A 19293-nucleotide genomic window follows, 5' to 3' on the forward strand; every position below is an offset into this window, starting at 1 on the left:
GGAGAGAAAGTGGAGCCTTCCTCAAGCATGATTATTGAGCTTTTTATATTTAGATGTCTCTGCAGTGAATTTTGCAGAACTGCATTTATTCAGATATATATAACCTTTGATATTTACTGCATTAAAAAGTCTGTCGATAAAGGGCCATTTTGTGGCTCTCAGTGTGGGGATAGTATTGCTGTGTTGCTGCTGCCTGCTTTTAGGCAGGGAGGCATCCTTGGATAATTCATGATAATTCTCCACTCCAACCTCCTGCTCAAAGCAGTGTCAGCCTGAGGTCAGACTAGATTTCTCAGAGTTTTGTCCATTTGGATCCTGAAAACATCTAAGGATGGAAACTGCACCTTCTCTCTGGGCAACTTGCACTTCTGCTCGTGTCCTTGTGTGTAAAAGAGCTTTCCTTATACCGAGTGTGAACTTTCCATGTTTCAGCTCATGCCTGTTGTCTCTCATCCTCCATCCATGGTCCACAGGGAGAACCTGGCTGAGTCTTTAATAACTTCATATGGACCAGGCAGCTGCTACTGGGTGCTCCCAAGGTCTTCCTTTCCCCCGGCTGAGTGAGCCCAGTTCCCTGAGCCTCTCCTCCTGGTGTAATGCTCTCAGCCCTGTCTTGGTGGCCCTCTACTGAACTCATTCCAGTTTGTGTTGTTTTGGGGCAGCCAGTACTGAACACAGGATCTGATGAGGTCTGACAAGTGCTGGGAAGGAGAGAACACCTTCCCTGGCTCTCCTGGCCCCAGTCCTGTGTGTATAACCCTGGAGGCTGTTCCCAGTCTGCTCCCAGGGCACACACAGGGTTGATGTGGAGCTTGCTGCCCACCAGGATCCCCAGGTCCCTTCCTGCACAGCTGCTGCCCAGTGGCTGCTCCTCAGGCAGTGTTGTTGCAAGGGGTTTTTTCTTCCCAGGTGCAGGAGTTTGCATTTGTCTTTCTGGAGTTTCATAAGGTTCCTGTTGGATCCTTTTTCGACCTGTCCAGTCCCTCTGAAGGGCAATTCAACACTTGAGTGTGGCCATTGATTTCCCCCAGTTTGGTACAAGCAATGTCCTTTCAAAGCAACACTAAAAATACCTGGTTTATATTTTTAAACATGATTGTAACTTTAATTAGAATAGAATGGGAACGTAGAACCAGTATGTTTCAAGGTGCCGGATTTAATAAAAGTTGGTTTTCCTACAAAAATAAGTGCCTGCATGAATAATTTACTAAATAAGGGATGTCACACAGCACTGCTGTTACTAATGCATTTAAAATTTAAAAAGTAATTCTTCGGTATGCTTCAGGCATCCTAGGAACTTAATCCACCTGGGACAAGCCCTAAGCAAGCAGTTGCTGTTTTAATGAATGACAATTTGGGAGAGTTTGTGTTTCTCCAGGCTCCTGCTGCCACCTACAGTCAGCTCAGCTGAGAGTTCGGTGCTTGTATGCCTTGGGCTTGTATTCCTGCTGGGAACCCGTGTGTGTTACAAACGCCGTTCCTTCTGTAGTTCTTTGGAGCTCTGCTCTGGCAAGATGGAAGGGGGGGGTGTCTTTGTTTTATATATAAATGTTTATCCATATAAACCTGAGCCCGTATGAAGTGGTAATTGTAAGTCACAAAGATCTTTTGGGAAACATTTTAAAAAATGTAATTCTGTAGGATGCAAATACATCAATGTTAACCTAATTACTAGCTAGAAACAGGATAAAGAGAATGTAATGAAGGCTTCTACAGTGTCAAACAGTATTAGGAGTTCTTTGTGCTTTCTCCTAAGGTGGTGTAGCCACTTGCAGCATAGGTAGAATATCCAAAGCAAATGAAGGTAGAATAGCTGCTTCTGTGTACTGTAGAATCTATTCATGTTTTTAAAAATTAAAATGCTGTTTTGCAAAGGATTAGTGTCTACTTCTAAGTAGTTGTTGTTTTATTAAACATAACCCAGGTTTGTGACTGTCCAGCTCAGCTGTCACTGCACTGTTACACTGTAGTGCACCACAGACATTCTCTGCCTGAACTATTAGAATTGTAAATTGTCTGCTTCAATTAACGCATTAAGGACGAATGAGATGCTTCAGTTATAGCTCCATAATTGTGTGATCACCAGAGATCTTCAGTCTTTTCTGGACATCAGAGTGGCTTTTAGCCAGTGCAAAGACTGTCTTGTCTGCTCAACCTCAGAATCTCCCTTCAGTCTCCTTCCTGGCCTGAGATGCAGACAATGGACATGGACAGTTAGACCCAGTGAAACAAGTTGTGATATAATATGTTGTGCAGTCTCAATACAGAAATGCCCTTTGAAATAATTTGCTAAACTTGCAGAAAGTCTATATTTTAAATAACAAAAGCATGGGAGTGCTGGGTTTAAAGACTCAACTGTGAGAAAAGGAACAACAATGCCATGGGAAACTTGTTCTTTTCCCCCACTTGGACTCATTTACTGTAAGTCTTCCTTTTCCTGAATGTTTGGACAGCATTCAGGTATTTTCCCTCTATTTCAAAGCTGTTCTTTTTTTAATAGTTTATGAAGTGCTTCTCTGGGCTCATTAATTATGTGTCTGTTGCTCAGTGTTGCCTGGGTTCAGGAAAACTGCTGCCATCATGGGAATTCTTGACTAGAGTGGGTGTATTACCATGCTTTTTATATTGAAAGTTCTGTGAACTGGCAATGCCTGAAACCCTCTCCTCTGGTCTCTCCCTTCCTTCCCTTACAAATTCCAGTCAGCCTTGCTGATTTGGAGCACTTGAAAACTCATTTAAAAACAGAGGCTCATCAAACTTTGGTTTTTTTAATGGAAAGTATTAAAGTATGACAGGTTTTATGTGGCAGTCTGATCTAGGCTGTTAATTACTAATGATTTGATTAAAACCCCTTGAAATGACAATACCATATACCTTAGATGGCTTCTGTAAGAATCCTTATGGAGAATGGAATCTTGAGATTATTTTATTAAGCACAAGTGTGGTTAATAAGCACGGTGGTCAGTTGGATCTTCATTAAAAGATTTTCGGATTCAAGCAGCATACAAGGCTGATGAATATTTTCAACTTCTTTTACAGGGTGACCTGAAAACTTATCTGTGCAATGAGCAGGAGCACATGAAAGGAGACTCCCAGATAATGCTGCTGCAGAGGATGGCGTGTGAGATCGCTGCTGGCCTGGCTGTGATGCACAAACACAACTTTGTGCACAGGTATGACTCCCAGAGAAATCTCATCCAGCTGGGATGCACTCTGAAATTCCCGGGGGTGTGTTCATTAAAATCCATGCATGGAAGATTGTTCTGTCTGTGACACACCCTGAGCCAGGCAGATGTGGTGCTAATGAAGGAGCTCACTGAGCTGCAGTGCTGTGGTGTTGCAGCTCCACCTGCCTGAAAGCTGAGCACCTGCAGCCCAGAGAACACAACCTGCTGCCAAGGCAGCCCAGAAGATGTAGTTTGATTAATTCTTGGCCGAGTTAAATTTGTTTATTGTGGGGGGAGGGATGTTAGAACTTTGTCACAATGGACCTTACCTGCTGTGAATTTTTGTTAGGTCATAAAAATTTAGGACTTCTGTTTGGTGGTCTGTTACGTTTGTTACTAAAATTGGAAAAAAATGCCTTTCTAATGCAGTAAGGGGGAAGCTGAGTTCAGACAGAAAATCTGACTAAAATGGGTGTTCTCTCCCTGAATTATTGTTTCTGTAACCTTTTCATTGTCAGTAATTGAGATAGTCAGATTTTGAAGTAATCATACTGGGAGAACAATTTTGTTCTAACTGGGGGGAATGCTAGATTGCTTTTTAATTAATATATTTATTTTAAATTTAATTGATATTGAAAGAATGGCAGTAGTTGCAAAAGGCTGGGAAAACGTATTCATGAAACTAGTTGCTCAGAAAAATGCAAAAATTAATCTTTTGGCTTTAAGTGAAAAGGTTCTAAGGAACTGGAAGACATCAACCTTTAGGATGACTAAAATATGAAAGTGTACTTGTTCCCCAAACATGAGTGACTTGGTGAAGCCTTGGGTATCACAAGAGTTTACTTTGCTGGTCTCTTCTTTGCTGTAGAAGCAGGACTTGCATCATCCTGAGAAACAAGTCAGGAGCTTGTCCTGGACCTTATCAATGCACATCTTACTGCTTAGAGAAAGCAGAGACCTTGTGTTCAGAGAGAAATGAGCTGAAGTGTCAAAAGGTGCAGGTGTAAAACAACAGCAAAACCCTGAAAAAACCCTAAAACCTGGACTCAGCTGGTGGCTGATGAGCAGAGCTCCTCTTTTCACCCATTTAACAATCTCAAATGACTTGAAGGTAATTCCAGTTGTACCTGTCTAACTGAAGGGGCAGTTTCTTGTCTTCAGCAGCATGGCTCTGTAGGTGTTAAATTTAACAGCACATTTTCAGTGAAATACAGATAAACTGGGTAAATAATTATTCTGTGGATCTGCAAGATTCTCACTGTAAATGTTTACTTCTAGCAACACTATCCTGATGCTGTCAGAGTAAGTGGTAAATCTCCAGCATCAGTGATTTTGTTGTTAGTGGTAAATTCAAGCAGCCAAAAATTTTTCTCTTACAGGATATTTATTTAAATAGTATAAAACAAGTTGGCAAGCTCTGGGGAATATTTGAAGGTCACAAATGTGTTTCTAACCTGTGTAGTTCAATGATTCTAGAAAGGAAAACATCATCTTTCTTTGAAACAGGAAAACTGTGTGGTTTTAAGGCTCTTTGTACTTCAGAGACTTTTTTAATCCACACAGAAGCAAAGGTAGAGCTGTTCCAGGGCACTTAATTGCCTGGTCCCCTTCTGTGAAACTGAGAAGTGAAATATTTGAGCAATTAGTCTGCTGAGCTCTTTGCTGTCACAGCCACAGTTCCAGCTTCATTAAACTTGCATAAATTTCTGCGTTTGCACGATGGGTTTCCTAAAACAGCTTCTTGGTATTATTGCAGCAGCACTGCTGGCTCAGGAATACCTGTGGTCTGGTTTATGGTGGAAACTGGAAGCAACTTCTGTGTCTGTTCAAGAGCTTTTTGATTTGTTTATTAAAGGACTTCTATGAAATATGTTACTTTTTCTGTTGATCTTTTTCAAAGACTGTCTGTAGTTCTGGCTCATGTGTAAGGTATGGGTTTGTTACTTAGAGGAACTTAACTATAGGTGTAAGATATTACTAATTGCTTGGTATTATATTGTAAAGTATTTAAACCCAGTCTGAATTGTTGATAGACTTTCCTTAAGGTAATTAAATTCAAGACATGCAAGGATAGGTGTGAAGAGGGACGACACCTCTGTGGTGTGTGAACAGCCTCAGTAATCTCCAGGATAGGATTATTAGTAGAATGAAATAACTGCACATAAATTCTGTGTGTGCTTTGAATGCTTAAAAATAAATGCCACTGCTCTAAGGAAACGACTACAGTTTGAACTTTTTTATACAGGACAGCATAATAGTTTGAGCTTTTTGTATAAAATCTTTAAATGTGATTACCTTGTCACTGTGTTTAATTTTCTTGAGGTTCCAGAACACATATTCTGCTTGACTGTGTGTCTATAAACTGATTTTCTTTTGAAACAGTGGGAGTGCCCAAGGGAAATCATATCCTTTTGGCCACAGACAAATGTCCAATAAGTCCAATGTCAGGAGAAACCCCAGCAGTGTTTGTTTTTTCTGGAAGTGATCAGTGTTTGTACACACTGCAGTGTCTGCAGTATTCCAGGGAGATATGGGATCAGTTTTTAGCTTGTACAAAATTGATAAAACTGTAAGCAACAGGAAGACTGTCTTGAGGTTTAGTTTGGATCAAAATGGTGCTTTTGAAATTGCTCTCCCCAGTTACTGTGCCTGTGTTTGCATTGTGTATGAGCTGGTTTTGGGAGAGCATGGGCTGGTTTAGTGTCCTCCAAAGACAATCAGGAGGGCAGCTCCAGGAGCACACCCTTCTGCTTCAGCCTTCAGGAGGATTTAGGTTTGTGGGATTGCCCTGCAGCTCATGCACGTGGGATTGTTGAAGTGTATCCAGAGTGGATGCTGAATCCTTGGCACTGTTTGTGTTACCAATTAGTTCCTGCTGCCTATGACTGTGACCTATAACTGTGAATAGATCCTTGATTTCTTAATTATTTTTTTAAATAACTTTCTTGGCTTTTCATTTGATACTTTAAGCTCTGGCCTGACTCTTCCAGGAGGTGTCACTTCTGTTAAACTCATTGTCTCAATTTGCATGGAACACTTGTAGGTTTGTCTCACTGTCATTTGTTTGCATTTTCAGTGACTTGGCCTTACGGAATTGCTTCCTGACATCCGATTTAAATGTCAAAGTGGGAGATTACGGGATAGGATTCAGTAGGTATAAGGTAAGTTAATGTAGTTGTGCACCACTGTTTTTAAGGAACTGGGGCCTAAAGTTAAAACAAGCATTCTTTAAAGTTATAAAATGATACTAGATTGTCCTTTATTGGAATAATGAACTTTCAAAGTACAACTGACAAATAACTGTGGCAAGTCGATGCACCAGAATAAATGAACTTTCTAGGGATGAGTGGAATTTGTGCTTGTAGGAAGAAGCTTCTTGTAAATCTACCTTTTTAGGTCCTATTTATAGTAGTCCTGAAATATGAACAAATTAATTTTAATGAATTTTAAGGAAACAATTGAAAGAAAAATTCAAATTTGTTAATGAAAATTTTAACAATATTTAAATATATCAAGAAAGTGGAAAAATTCAAGACATTAATTAAAACGTTTTGTGAGTACTAATCCTTAAATAAGAAATTGGCAGTCAGGTTTTCTGCTATGCAGTGACCAGTAAATGCCTTTCCTCCATTGCTTTATTCTCTGCTAGTTGGGGAAAATAGGAATTTTTTTTTAATTATGATTATTTTACATAGGCATCACATAAGACCATATTAAGGAAAGAACTGTCAATGTTTGGAAGTCGATCCAATGTTTGTTCAGTCTCTTTTTTTTGTTTTATTTTCTTTTTTTAATCAATAATTTAGGAAGATTATATTGAGACAGATGAGAAGAAACTTGTTCCTCTCCGATGGACTGCACCTGAATTAGTAACAAGTTTTCAAGACAGACTGTTATCAGCAGAGCAAAATAAATACAGTAACATATGGTATGTAGAAGACCTTAAAATTACTTCAATGAGAGATTTGTGAACAGATTTTCAAATATCCAATGAAGGAGTAAATAATACTTAAATTGTCCTTTCTTATTTCATCAGATGTACAGTAGGATAATCTCTGTAAACCTGAAACTATGTCTTGCTTTGGAAAGATGCTTAGAAATCTGTTGAGAGAATAGTTGGAGTAAGCAAAAATGTTTAGCAGAAAAATAGGTGTTTTTGCTGATAAAAATCGTTAGTGTGTGTTTGCCAAGTGCCCTCAAATGTTTTTAAAGGAAAGAGATGGTAAGTGGTGTTTCCAATAATGAGGAGCTGGGGATGACATGAAAAGTTGATCCCACTAGACCCTGATTTAAGTTCCATTGGTAGAACAGTGGCATCTTAATTAAAATGCTGTGTTCTTGCTGCAGCATTTGAGGGCAGCAATTAACTGTTTGTCTCTGCTCCAAAGAGCTGATAGACAATGGCTGGGGAAGCTCTTGAAGAGGAACGTTTTTGAAATTGCCAAGTTCTACTTCAGTTCTCAAGCCCCAAGAAATTTGGATGATGGAAATTGTGGATTAGGCTAACATTTCTGAAAACACTAATTAAAAACTAGGCTTTGTTTGCTGATTTAAAGGTAGGGTTGCAGAATGCAAGTGGGATAGATAGAAATTATGTAAATACTGATTTGCTTCCATCGTCCAAGTGAGCAAACAGTTCTTCTGTTCACCTTGGGTTAGTTCATCTGGACTATGAGCAGCTGGGGTCTTAAGGTTTCCAAATGGAATTTTAGTGCCTTTCATACAGAATAGGTTTGGACTAGATGATTCCAGACACCACTTCCAATTTAAATTATTGTACTGTAACACATGCAGAGCAAGTTACTTTGCATTTTGAGCACAGAAAGATTGCTCGTGTAATCACTGTAATCACTGAAAATGTGATGAGTGTTGTGTACAGTGCATGTACAGCACTGAGCAGAGAGGCAGCTTTTGACCACTGCAGCTTAAAAACAAGGAATTTTTTGAAAGCTGAAACAGAGATGAGTTTTTTAGCAGTTTAACCCATAACTGCAGTTTCTGATTAAAGCTTTTGCTTCTGTTGAACTTACCATAAGGCTTTTTCATCTTGCTTCTATACAAGATACATAACAATTTGCTTCAATACATAATAATATAATAATGTTATTTTTTATTATATGTAAATTTTTTCCCATGGTTGGGTCATTTAAGGCCTCTTATCTTTTGTTGCCCTCATTGTCATTGACTTCAAGCAACTTTGTTCTTCAGGCTTCTAACATTCTGTCAAATAAAACAAGGTAACAGGTTCTGAAGTTTAGAATTATCTAGGGACAAGGGGCAGTCGTATTTATTTCTTCTTGCCAGTTAGGCTTTGCATGCCCTTACTTTCTTAGAAAAGCAACTCTAAATCAGTTCTCAAACAGAATGCACAGTGACTTGCTGCTCTGTCCCAGGTCCCTGGGGGTGACGCTGTGGGAGCTCTTCGAGAACGCTGCTCGGCCTTACTCGGACTTCTCCGACAGGGAAGTCCTGACCCATGTCATCAAGGAGAAGCAGGTCAAACCCTTCAAGCCACGTCTGGAGCAGCCCTACTCTGATAGATGGTAAACTTCAACTGTTTTTATTTATTCTTAAAGCTGCTGAAGAAGTTTTCTCAAATTACTCAGCTGTCTTAAGTGTATTGAAATTGCTACATGGAATCATTCTCCTGGCAAACCCTGGATAAAAGGGTAAAAGGACTTGCTATAGGTGGAAGTTCTTACCAGTGGTATTGCTACTCTGAGGCTTGTTAGATATCTGACTTTTATGAATTCCTTTTCAGTGTGAAACCTACTGAAACGTGTTTCCATTTGTGCAGGTATGAAGTTCTGCAGTTCTGTTGGCTGCCTCCAGAGAAGAGACCGACGGCAGAAGAAGTGCACAGACTCTTGACTTACCTCCGCATGCAGAGCCAAAGGGACTCGGAGATCGATTTTGAACAGCAGTGGAACGCTCTGAAACCAAACACCTCAAACAGAGAAGCAAGTAATTCTGCATTTCCAATCTTGGATCACTTCACAGGAGATAGACTTGGCCATGAGCTGGAGGAAGTTCTGACTGTAACTGAAACAAGCCATGGACTCAGCTTTGAGTATATCTGGGAGGCAGCTAAACATGATCACTTTGATGAATGTGGTCCCGTGAATCCTGAGGAAGCAATGACCTACACAAGTATTTTCTATCCAGTGGAGGTGTTTGAGAGGTCACTGTCAGAGCAAGGATCGGGAGCACAGGATGGAAGTGGCCAAGAGGCATCACTTGCTGTCCCTGGGGTGTTACCTGTGTTTGATGCACACAAGCTTTCTGTGGGAAATGACTACTATATCCAATTAGAGGAAAAAGGAAGTGGCTGCAGCATGAATTTTGATAACCAGTCAGTTGTGTTAACAACAGAAGTTGATCATCAAGAAGCTGTACAAGAAAAAAGTTCTCATTTCACGGTTCTCAGGGATCTTGATGTTGAAGAATCTAGTACTGATGGGGACTTCTTCCACTACAATACAGATCCTAAAGAGGAATTTTTACCTGCTACTGGTAGCCCAGAAAGTCCTTTCCAGAGTATATTTAATGACATTGACAGATCAGAAGAACTGACAAACAGAAAAATACTTGGGTTTGCTGAAACAAATGATATTCCTAAAGACTTTAAACCAGCTGTTTTGAACTCAAACACAGATGATAGAAAGGCAGTAGGATGCTCTGAGGAGGAGCATTCTAGTCATACTTCTGAAAAAGAAACAGTTTCCTTATGTGAAAATATCTCTAACCAGTCTGATGTGATATCTTTAGAAGAACTTTCTGATAACTTCTTATTTCTTCAAGAGAAGAACTTATTAACAGGGTTATTCTCTAAGAAAACCAGCAGTGATCTGGGGCAAAAATCAGATGATGTTCTAAAAAGTATATTAGAAACTTCAAATAAAAAATCTGTAGAACCTGAGCCTGTGCTGGCTGAAAATGCACAGGTCTTTTCTTTAATACATGAAAGTCTTAAAGCAGTGAAAGATGAAAATTTTAACCCAGTGACACTGAATAAAGATCTGAATTCTCAGACTCCTGTAGAGGTGCAGGCATCTTCCAGTCCACCTGCAGCAAATAAATTGTGTGATAAACATGGAAATCTTCCTATTTTGAAGGATGAGGGAAAACTTTCAAATGTAGAAGTGAATGAAGTTGTGTCCTGTAACACTGATACTCTCTGTCAAGAAGAGCTATCCTATAATGCCAAAAATAATAATGTTGGAAATGGTCCTTATTATGGTGTTGCTGTTGAAACAGATGAGTGTGATGCACAGATTAAACAGGCACTGCTTTTCAAGTCTGATGAAATAACTTTTAGTGGAGAAAAATGTAGTGATCAGGAAGACAGGAAAAGAAACTTGCAAGATAGTTCTCCCATGTCAAAAAAAAATGAATGTTTATTGGAGGAAATACAAGAAACATCAAATCACTTTGAGAACTGTAAGGATGTTCCAGAAGAGGTGACCTTAATTTCTGTTGCTGCTTCAGACTGTACAAGTCAGGATAGTCTTTTGGAAGACAGTCCTTCTCCTATACAAACTATAGAACAAGCCTTAGAAACACCTGATTCTTTGGATTCTTTAGATGTAAATGAGGTTTTAGAATCTTTACAGACTCAAAGTCCTCAGAAACTTTTGCCACCTGATAAACCTGCTGACAGTGGCTATGAAACAGAAAACCTGGAATCTCCAGAATGGACTTCCCATATCCCTGTTGAGGATGCTTCCAGTGTGGATACAGCTCTGTGTGGTGTCAGTGAGAACAGTGTCAGTGCTTTACCCTCTAACCCAGTCATCATTGTTTCAGAAGCAGCAGCTTGTTTAGATGCAGTGAACAGCAATTTTGAAATAACCCCAGTGGTTTTTCTGGGTGGAAATCAAAATTCCTATAGAGACTCTGCCTATTTCTCTGATAATGATTCTGAGCCAGATAAAAAACAAGAGGAGTCTGTAAATCTGTCAAGAGAGACTGTGTGTGTTGTTTCTTCCAACAGAGGGGAGAATCATACAGAAGAGGCTTATGGGTTTGAGGAGAGCCAGCAAATCTGTGATGTGAGGAATTACCAGGAGGATGATAATCAAAACACAACACTAGAACTAAACCACAATTTAGAGATCCAGGAGATGGATGTAGGGATGCAGGGGTGTCCTGATGAGTGGGCTGAGGCAACTCTGACTTCCCTGGGAATAGAGATGGAAGGTAACCTAAGGGATGAAATAAAACTGTCGGAGTCTTCCCATAAAAGCGTCTCTTGTGTTGGCACTAACACTTCAGAACTTCTTTCACACAGAGACTTAAAGTCTGTGCACAACATGCACGGTCCTTTAGATGTGAGTAACAGTGAGAAGTCCTTCTATCACATGGAAGGACAAAAACTGAAAGAGCCAGATATTGAAGGAAAATACCTTGGGAAACTCAGTGTTTCTGGAATGCTTGATTTAGAAGATGGTGATGATGCAGATGAGGAAGATGAAAACAGTGATTCTGAGGATGACATGAGGACTTTTCATATGCACAGTCTGAGTTCTGACAGTGAAGATGAAACTGTTTATCAAGTACCTGAGATAGTTACAGACAAGGATGATGGAAAGCATTTGAGAAGCTTGTTGAAACTTCCAAAACCTCTGAATGAAAGGCAACACGAGCTTTGGAAAGATGAGAAAAAGGCTGTAACGTTCTTTGATGATGTGACAGTCTATTTGTTTGATCAGGTAATTTTTTAATTACTGACCGAAGTTTTTGTTGGTTTGCTTTTTTTGTGTGTGTGTTAAACAAGTAGTAGTAGAATAAATAGCTTAATATTTGGCAAAACCTTGTTACAACATTACCTTTCTTGTTTTGGCAGGGTTAGAGCTTGTTTGTGATGTGGGTTATTTTTATATATAAAGAATATATAAGAAAGAAAAAAGAACTTTTTTGCTTGGCTAGGTGCAGTTTTATGTTGCTGGTGGAATAGCAGCACTAATTTAAAGTGAAGGAGGGTTTTGCTTTGGGCAGGATTGGTTGCCAAGTCCTGAATCTATGTTGCTGTTGGACCCTTGACTGCATGTGCTGATGAAACATGTTTTTTAGTGATGTTCTTGTGATGTTTGTAAGCTGTATTTAATTTGAATATGTGAGACAGCATCACTATGGACCAGATCTGATCAATTTATTTTGACAGAATATTATTGCAACTTTATAGAAGCAGCTTATCTGTTTAATGTGTTTGAGGACTTAAAGTTCAGATGCCTTTATAAAAGAAAGGAAGAAAGGGAAAAAAGCCAACAATTAATCAAACAAAAAAACCCCAAACTGAAACCTGACTCTGAATGTTGTGTTACTGAGCATTAAGGCAAATTTACCTAAAATCATGAGCGAAGATGAGAACAGCATTTAGATGGTAATGGTAATTTTTATTAATCCAGTGTGATTCATGTTCAGTGAAATACTGATCTGCTTATAAAATTCAAGGTTACCTTTGTTTCCCTATTTGCTTTATCAATTTTTAACTTCTGTAACTGGATACAGAGGGGATTGTATTTTAACATTATGGCAACTGAACTAGTCCAGTGAGTTTAAAAGAACAGTCACATTGTCAAGCTTTGGAAATGTTGCGTATGATGACGTACATAAATATTGGAGTTAACTGTGTTTTGGAATAGGAAACATAGGTGATATATTTGTGTTTAGGTAGCCTGTAGAATAGTAATCCTTTTGTCAGAGGGGAAGGAAAAAAATTAGCTATATTGAAACTGCTCTTAGCTGTTGAACTCTTTACTTGTTATTCCAGTAACTGATAAAATGTTGGCTACTTCCAACACCAGCTGTACAAAGTCTGTCTCTTTATCCTAAAGCTTGATTAAGGGATTAAAAAGAAAAATAAAATGTTGGGAGAGGGGATAAGGCTTTATTAAAGAGGAAAAAAACCCCCTACCTATGTTAGGCTGATAAGGAAACTCTTTTCAATTGGAAGATATTTTAGCTTTGCTCCTAGAAATATGAAACCTTTTTATATAATAAATAATATTTAAATAGTGATTTCCTGCATGTGTGTTAGCACAGATGTGATACAACTTTCATTGGAACTAGAAGTACTTACATGTACTTAATCTATACCTCAGAGGTTTGTTGTGTAGTAGGAACAGTTCACAGGCCTTTTACTTCCATGTTCAACCTGATGGCAATGTGGGGCAGTGTATTTGTGGTGCAGGGACACGTTGTGTGGAAAAAGAGTTACAGCAGTGCCTTTGTTTGCCTCAGGAAACCCCCACCAAGGAGCTGGGAAGCCGTGGGGTGGACGTGAACGGGGAAGGCGCTGGCAGCTCTCCTGTCCCATCCTCCAGTCTTGGCTACTTAAACAGATTTGCAAATTCAGAAAGCTCAACAGATGAAGAAGGTACTTGAATATATTTACACACAGCAGGGACTGAGGCTGTTTTACGCACAGTGCTTTATGAAATGTCATTTAAATTAAATGTGATTTGTAAATTCACTGTACCACGTTGGTACCACTTTAGTTTTACCTCCTAAGCACACACTGCAGTTGGGATCAGATTCCCATGTTCCTGAGGAGCAAAATGTGATACTGGTTGTTTATATATTGATGTGTCCAGGGTATCCTGAGAGGAAACTAAACTGTGGGTGACAAATCTCTAGCCCAGGGTACAGGTTTTGTTTGGGGTTAATGCAGTGTTCCAGGGGCTTACTTGTAAAGCTGTGTGTGACCTTCCATTACAGAAATGTAATGATGCTTTTTGCTTTTTTTTTTTTCCCGTCAAGGTGGGGGTTTTGAGTGGGATGATGACTTCTCCTCTCCAGAGCCATCCTTTATATCCAAGGCAGCTAATAGTCTTATTGGTTCTAAATCACCCCTTCAGCCATCAAAGTACTTCTCTCCACCTCCACCTTCCAGGACTCTTGATCAGAACTGGTCACATTCATCCCCTTATTCCAGATTCTCTATCTCTCCTGCAAACATGGCAAGCTTTTCTCTTACCCATCTTACAGATTCAGATATAGAGCAAGGAGGTAAGTGATTTAGTTGTAAAAATTATTTTAGAGATACAAGTTAAAAATGTTATGCAAAGATACAAATCATAGGTACAACAAATCTTGTTCTATTTTAAATGCTTAATTTATAAATGCATTTTTAGCACTATAAAGGTAATGTCTGGTCTTGTGTTTCAGTTAAGACATAGCTTTCCATAGAGATTGTTTGCATCCAAGTTACTATAAACTTGTGCTTGAACAGTCTATGGAACACTTACAGGACAAGCTCTGAATTTTTCTGGTAAAAACCCTAATGCTGTATTTATATAAATGAAACCTCTGCAGTCGTTAAGCACTGCTGTTACATCTGCCACACTGTAGCACTTAGTAATTCTCATTATTGCAATGTCCTAAGTCACAATTGTGTTTTCATTGCACAGGTGAGGATGCCAGGAACGTAATGTTTCTGCCATTATTGTGTGAGCTTATTTTACAGTTTAGTTTCTTTTCGTATTGCTTTTTAGACAGTGCATTCTTGACATTTTCTCAAGAATTGCAGCATTTTTTCAGGAGCTGTGAGTAGGATCGTTTCTGTTAGGAGAGCCAAACAATCTGTTCAGAGCAATATTGAGTACCAGCAGTATATTTATTAACAAGCCTTGTCTGTAACAAAAAGCTTATTTAAGCTTTGATACGTTTTTGAGGACTAAGAGAAGCAAAAATAAGGAGACTTGAATCAGTTTGGCATATTATTAATCTTGGTAACACGTTGCATTATTAAAAATAAATGTTACTGATTGCAGAGCCTTGCTAATGGGCAATGGCTATAAATGTGTAATCAGTGTTAAAGAGAGTTGTATTGTTCCTGTATTGTGCTTATTGATTAGATAATGTTTGCTGCTTAGTAACTTAGAGATAAGAGAGATTGTTTTGGACATCCTGCGTTGCCTTATGTGTCCTGGGAAGTGACATTGAACTGTGTGATTGAAGCAGATGTCTATGAATAAATGTACCAAATGTTTACAGTAGTTGAAAGCTGTAGGGAAAGATTAACCAAATCAATGCCAAGTTCTAGGAAGAGCTTTACAAAGAACTGAGGGTTGTGCAGAAGAATCTCACTGTACCTTATGACCTTTCCTCTATTAATAGGAAGCAGTGAAGATGGAGAAAAAGACTAAATTAATTTAAACTTCCTCGGACTACATACATAAAACACACAGACTTTGTGTCTGAGACTTCTTTATGTAAACTCTGGATCCTCCTGGAGTAACACAGGTAATCAAGAAGTACTGAGAAACGAAAGTAAACACTGAAAGCAATGTTAAATCAGGACATTAATTTGAATGTGTATTTAACTTTGTAATGTATTTTTAAATCAGTGCAATTTTGCTTTTCATTGACAGACGATTCTGCCGCTGTTTTCAAGTACTTGAAGTATTTTTCAGATTAACTTAAACAAGTAAAGCAATTACACTACAGTCTGGTTTATGTATGAGATTGTATAATATTCTTTTTATATTTTTCCATGTAGTTCATTATCTATTTGAACCTACACCTGTTGTAGAATTGTGTATAACTGTCCTGTGCAACAGGTGGCTGTGTTGATGGAACTGTATGAATGATAGTTGATCAGTAGTGAGCCATATTTATTCAAAAAGATATCACTACATATTACTTTGCTTATTACAATTGCACTATGGATTATTCTTCCTTTATTTCCTGATGATGTACAGAATCAAAATCTTAAATCTTTCAAGGAAAATAAGACAAGTTGAATTGGCCCAGTTATCCAGTTTAATTTGTCCTTTTTGTAGCCTTTGCTATGCACGGTACTTGTAAAACGTACATAACTTCTGAGTATTATGTTAGACTTGCTGAAATCTTATATTCAGTACCATTTCTAAATGATAATGATTATAGAATGGTTGTTAGTGTTCATGTTTTATAGGAAACTGGAAAAGAATATATGATATACTCTGGAATTTTTAGATGAAAGAGAGAATGTCTCTTAATTCCTACATATGATCCTACTGACTGCTCAAACTGTAATAGCATCTGACTATATCACAATTAAGGGCCTTCCAGTTTTTACTGCAATTTCTGCCTTGGGGAAAGAAGAGGAAAAATTGGCTGTACAAAACTGTGGAATTTATGAATCTTATAAAAAGACTAATTTCAGTAGCCTGGCTTTGAGTACACTTTGGCCCTTCAGTTGTACATTCTGTGAATTTTGAAGCTCTTCTGCCGATGGCAGACGGGGCTCTGTTCAGAGGCCTGTGGTAAATCTACCTCTCGGTGATGTGATGACAGTGAAGGTTTGGATTAACAGTTAATGCCCAGTTTTGCACCCTTGGTAAGGCCAGACCCACTTTAAGATGTCTGCAGGGCTGCATGGTACACCTGGAAATGCATCCTGAGCAAAGGGTGCCATCCTGTAAGTTTGCTCTGAAGTCTGTAGGGAAGGGAAGACACTGGGGGAGTTTAACCTTCCCCCTCTCCCATGCATCTGGCTGCTTCAGCCCTTCCAACTGCTTGGAAAAAAGTTATCCTTAATTATTACTCCAAAGTGAGTTCAGCTGAGAAACAAATCCCTGACCTCTTGGAATGCCTTATGCAGCTGTGGATCTGTAGGAAACACTGATAGGAACAGTTTACCTGGGTTTGTGTTTTAGGACACTACAATACAAATGTACTGAAATATGCAGTACTTCGTATTTTAGTGGCGGTTTTGGCAGGGCTTGAGCTAATGGTGGTCCAAATGCTCTGTGTCCAGATCCTGTCACCAGAGAATTTTCATCAGATGAAGATGGGAAAACTAGATATTTTCAGATGTGTAATTTTTTTTGTATACCTCTATATTAATTTTGATTTTTAAGTATGTTTTAAAATGACAGGAATATGTCAATTTTTTTTTTTCCAGCGTTGTTTAGCCCTTAACCAGAATGGCTTCCATACTGATCAAAAGGGAACGATGTAGTTATTATGTTATTTGAAGTTGCCAATGAATTGTTGAGATATCTTTTTCTGATGAGGCACTCAGGTTTGGGGTTAGTCAGAACTGTTCTTCAGTATGAAGTGAGGAACTGAATTTTCCCATGGACTTTTCCCAGAACATGATTTAAAAGGCAAAGTCAAGTAGTTCTTAATACAGGCTTACAGTATATAACTGTAGAGGGTTTAAGGAAGCTGTGCACTACTCCAAATATTTAAAAATATTGGTAATAGACTTTGTGCACAAATTATTGCTTAGAAATTCCGTAATTCCAAATTAAACTCCTTGATACAGCTAGATTTAGGGCATTTCATCTGTCTTCTGCAATTCTCACCATAGTAAGAATGAAACTCCACAATAGTCTGCAAAGAACGTGTGGGCTTGTCTGCCTTGTGTGGTGAGAAGCCTGTCAGACCTGGAGTTCAGCCTTAATTTTGAATCATTTGCTTTACAAAATTAATCCAGAGTTAAGTAAAAGTATATACTGCAGAATGTTATAATTTGGTGGTTCATTTTGTTTCTTATAAGTCTGGAGAACCAGATGTTTATCTTGCACATCAAGAATTTTCTTTGCTTGATGGGAATCCAAGATTTTTGTTCTTTACCTGAGTTTAAAGAAAATCTTACACAGGAAGTGAAAGTTTACTCCTTTGTCCACATGGACTCATTGCTAATGAATTGCCAAAGGAGCATTTTTTCCAAAATTAGATGCGTATTATATTAAGCAAGGTAATGTCCTTTTTAGCTGTACAATGAAGAGAAAGAAATATTTAAAGTTGACTCACCTCACTTAAACAAGGATTTTAATTTCAGTAATCCAGTAGGCTGGATTGCAATAATATAGATGGTCTTTTGGGGGAAAAATATACTTAAAGATCTGATCAACTACTAGCAATACTTCAATATCTGCCTGGCAGTCAAGTGGCACAATGAAGATGAATCAGTAATTCCAATGTGTTACATTATAATGAGGGGATTTGTTACAAACCATTCACTACAGGTAATTTCTTGCACTAGCTACTTAAGCCTGGTCTCTCTTTGAGAGGTACATGTATCTATTTTCAATGGTTTATTATGAGGACTGGTTACAGTTTAATTCCTTCTCTAGTAGAATACCTGGATTGTTTGAATAATGAAGGCATTGTCTCAATTTGGCTACTAAAGGTATTTAAAAGATCTGATTTTTCCCACCTAAAGAAGTTTAAAACTTGGGATCTGTAGTAAGAAGCCGAGAGAGCGAGAAGAGTGTCCAGTTTCAATGGGAACACCTGTACTCTCCCAAATCCCCCAGCTGCAGATCCATTGTGTATAACTGCATTTATGGAAATTGCCATTTTCATGAAATGAGCGGATTTAACTTTTTTTTTTCATATCCTTGTTGATGCACTAATGAAAGCCATTTAAGCCTCATTCTTTTTATCAGTATTTTTAGCAGATTTTTATGTAGTACTCAATCTCTTTCATAAGGAGGCTGGTTGGTAGAGAGACCTTTTTTTTTTTTTTACAATTAAGCACTATCCTAAAATGTCAGCATTGTCAGGTGTCAGTGACATGGCTCTTTGTGTTGGAGTTGCTGAAAGGTGGAATCCAAGTAATTTAGCCTTATAAGAAATAGCCTTAAATAAGAATGGAGTGTACAAAATTACTTCAGCTTTAAGTCATACAGAAATATCCTTGTATGTTAAAAGTTTTGGTACAAAACAGGAAGAAATCTAGAGGAGAGTCAAGCATCATATAAACTTATTGAAAATAAGTATTTGTAATACCAGCAGCCTGTTTTTCAGAAACTTGAATATGACTTACAGTTAATTTTGTTTATGAAATTGTTTGAACTTGCACAGATGTAGGTGTAACTTAAATGATAAATGGTACTGATGTGTGTGTATATATAATGTTTAATTCTATTTGTAAATGAGAAACTATGTAACAAAATCATAGGTATGAGGTTTTCCTATTGTAATTTAATACAGGTATGAGGTTTATGGCAATATATCATAGTTAATGAAATTTCAGGTCAAAATGTCTTTAAATTGTGTACATTTTTAAATTGTAATTTCTACTGTATATTGATTATCATGCATAGTGTGATTCAAGAAACTGCTTGTAATTTAAAAATATTTAATATTAAAAATAAAATACAGTTATATATTTATAATCTCTTTG

At 38.1% G+C, this 19293-nt stretch overlaps 1 protein-coding gene across 2 annotated transcripts in view; it reads left to right on the top strand.

Moving 5' to 3' along the window:
* LMTK2 (lemur tyrosine kinase 2) overlaps positions 1–19293 on the top strand; it is a 48243-nt gene that overhangs the window by 23379 nt on the left and 5571 nt on the right. The window contains exons 7-14 of one of the 2 annotated variants that reach the window (XR_004359969.1): positions 3040–3173; positions 6244–6328; positions 6974–7095; positions 8561–8710; positions 8965–11878; positions 13410–13545; positions 13929–14177; positions 15288–15413. Coding sequence is in view for 1 of the 2 variants with exons in the window: in XM_032704474.1 (XP_032560365.1) it covers positions 3040–3173; positions 6244–6328; positions 6974–7095; positions 8561–8710; positions 8965–11878; positions 13410–13545; positions 13929–14177; positions 15288–15316 (3819 nt within the window). In the remaining variant the exon portion in view is untranslated. Of the gene's footprint in view, positions 1–3039; positions 3174–6243; positions 6329–6973; positions 7096–8560; positions 8711–8964; positions 11879–13409; positions 13546–13928; positions 14178–15287; positions 19286–19293 lie in introns of those variants that run through there. The other variant, XM_032704474.1, reaches the window with a different exon arrangement.

This window comes from Chiroxiphia lanceolata, chromosome 16 (assembly GCF_009829145.1).
Source record: "Chiroxiphia lanceolata isolate bChiLan1 chromosome 16, bChiLan1.pri, whole genome shotgun sequence".
Lineage (NCBI taxonomy): Eukaryota > Metazoa > Chordata > Aves > Passeriformes > Pipridae > Chiroxiphia > Chiroxiphia lanceolata.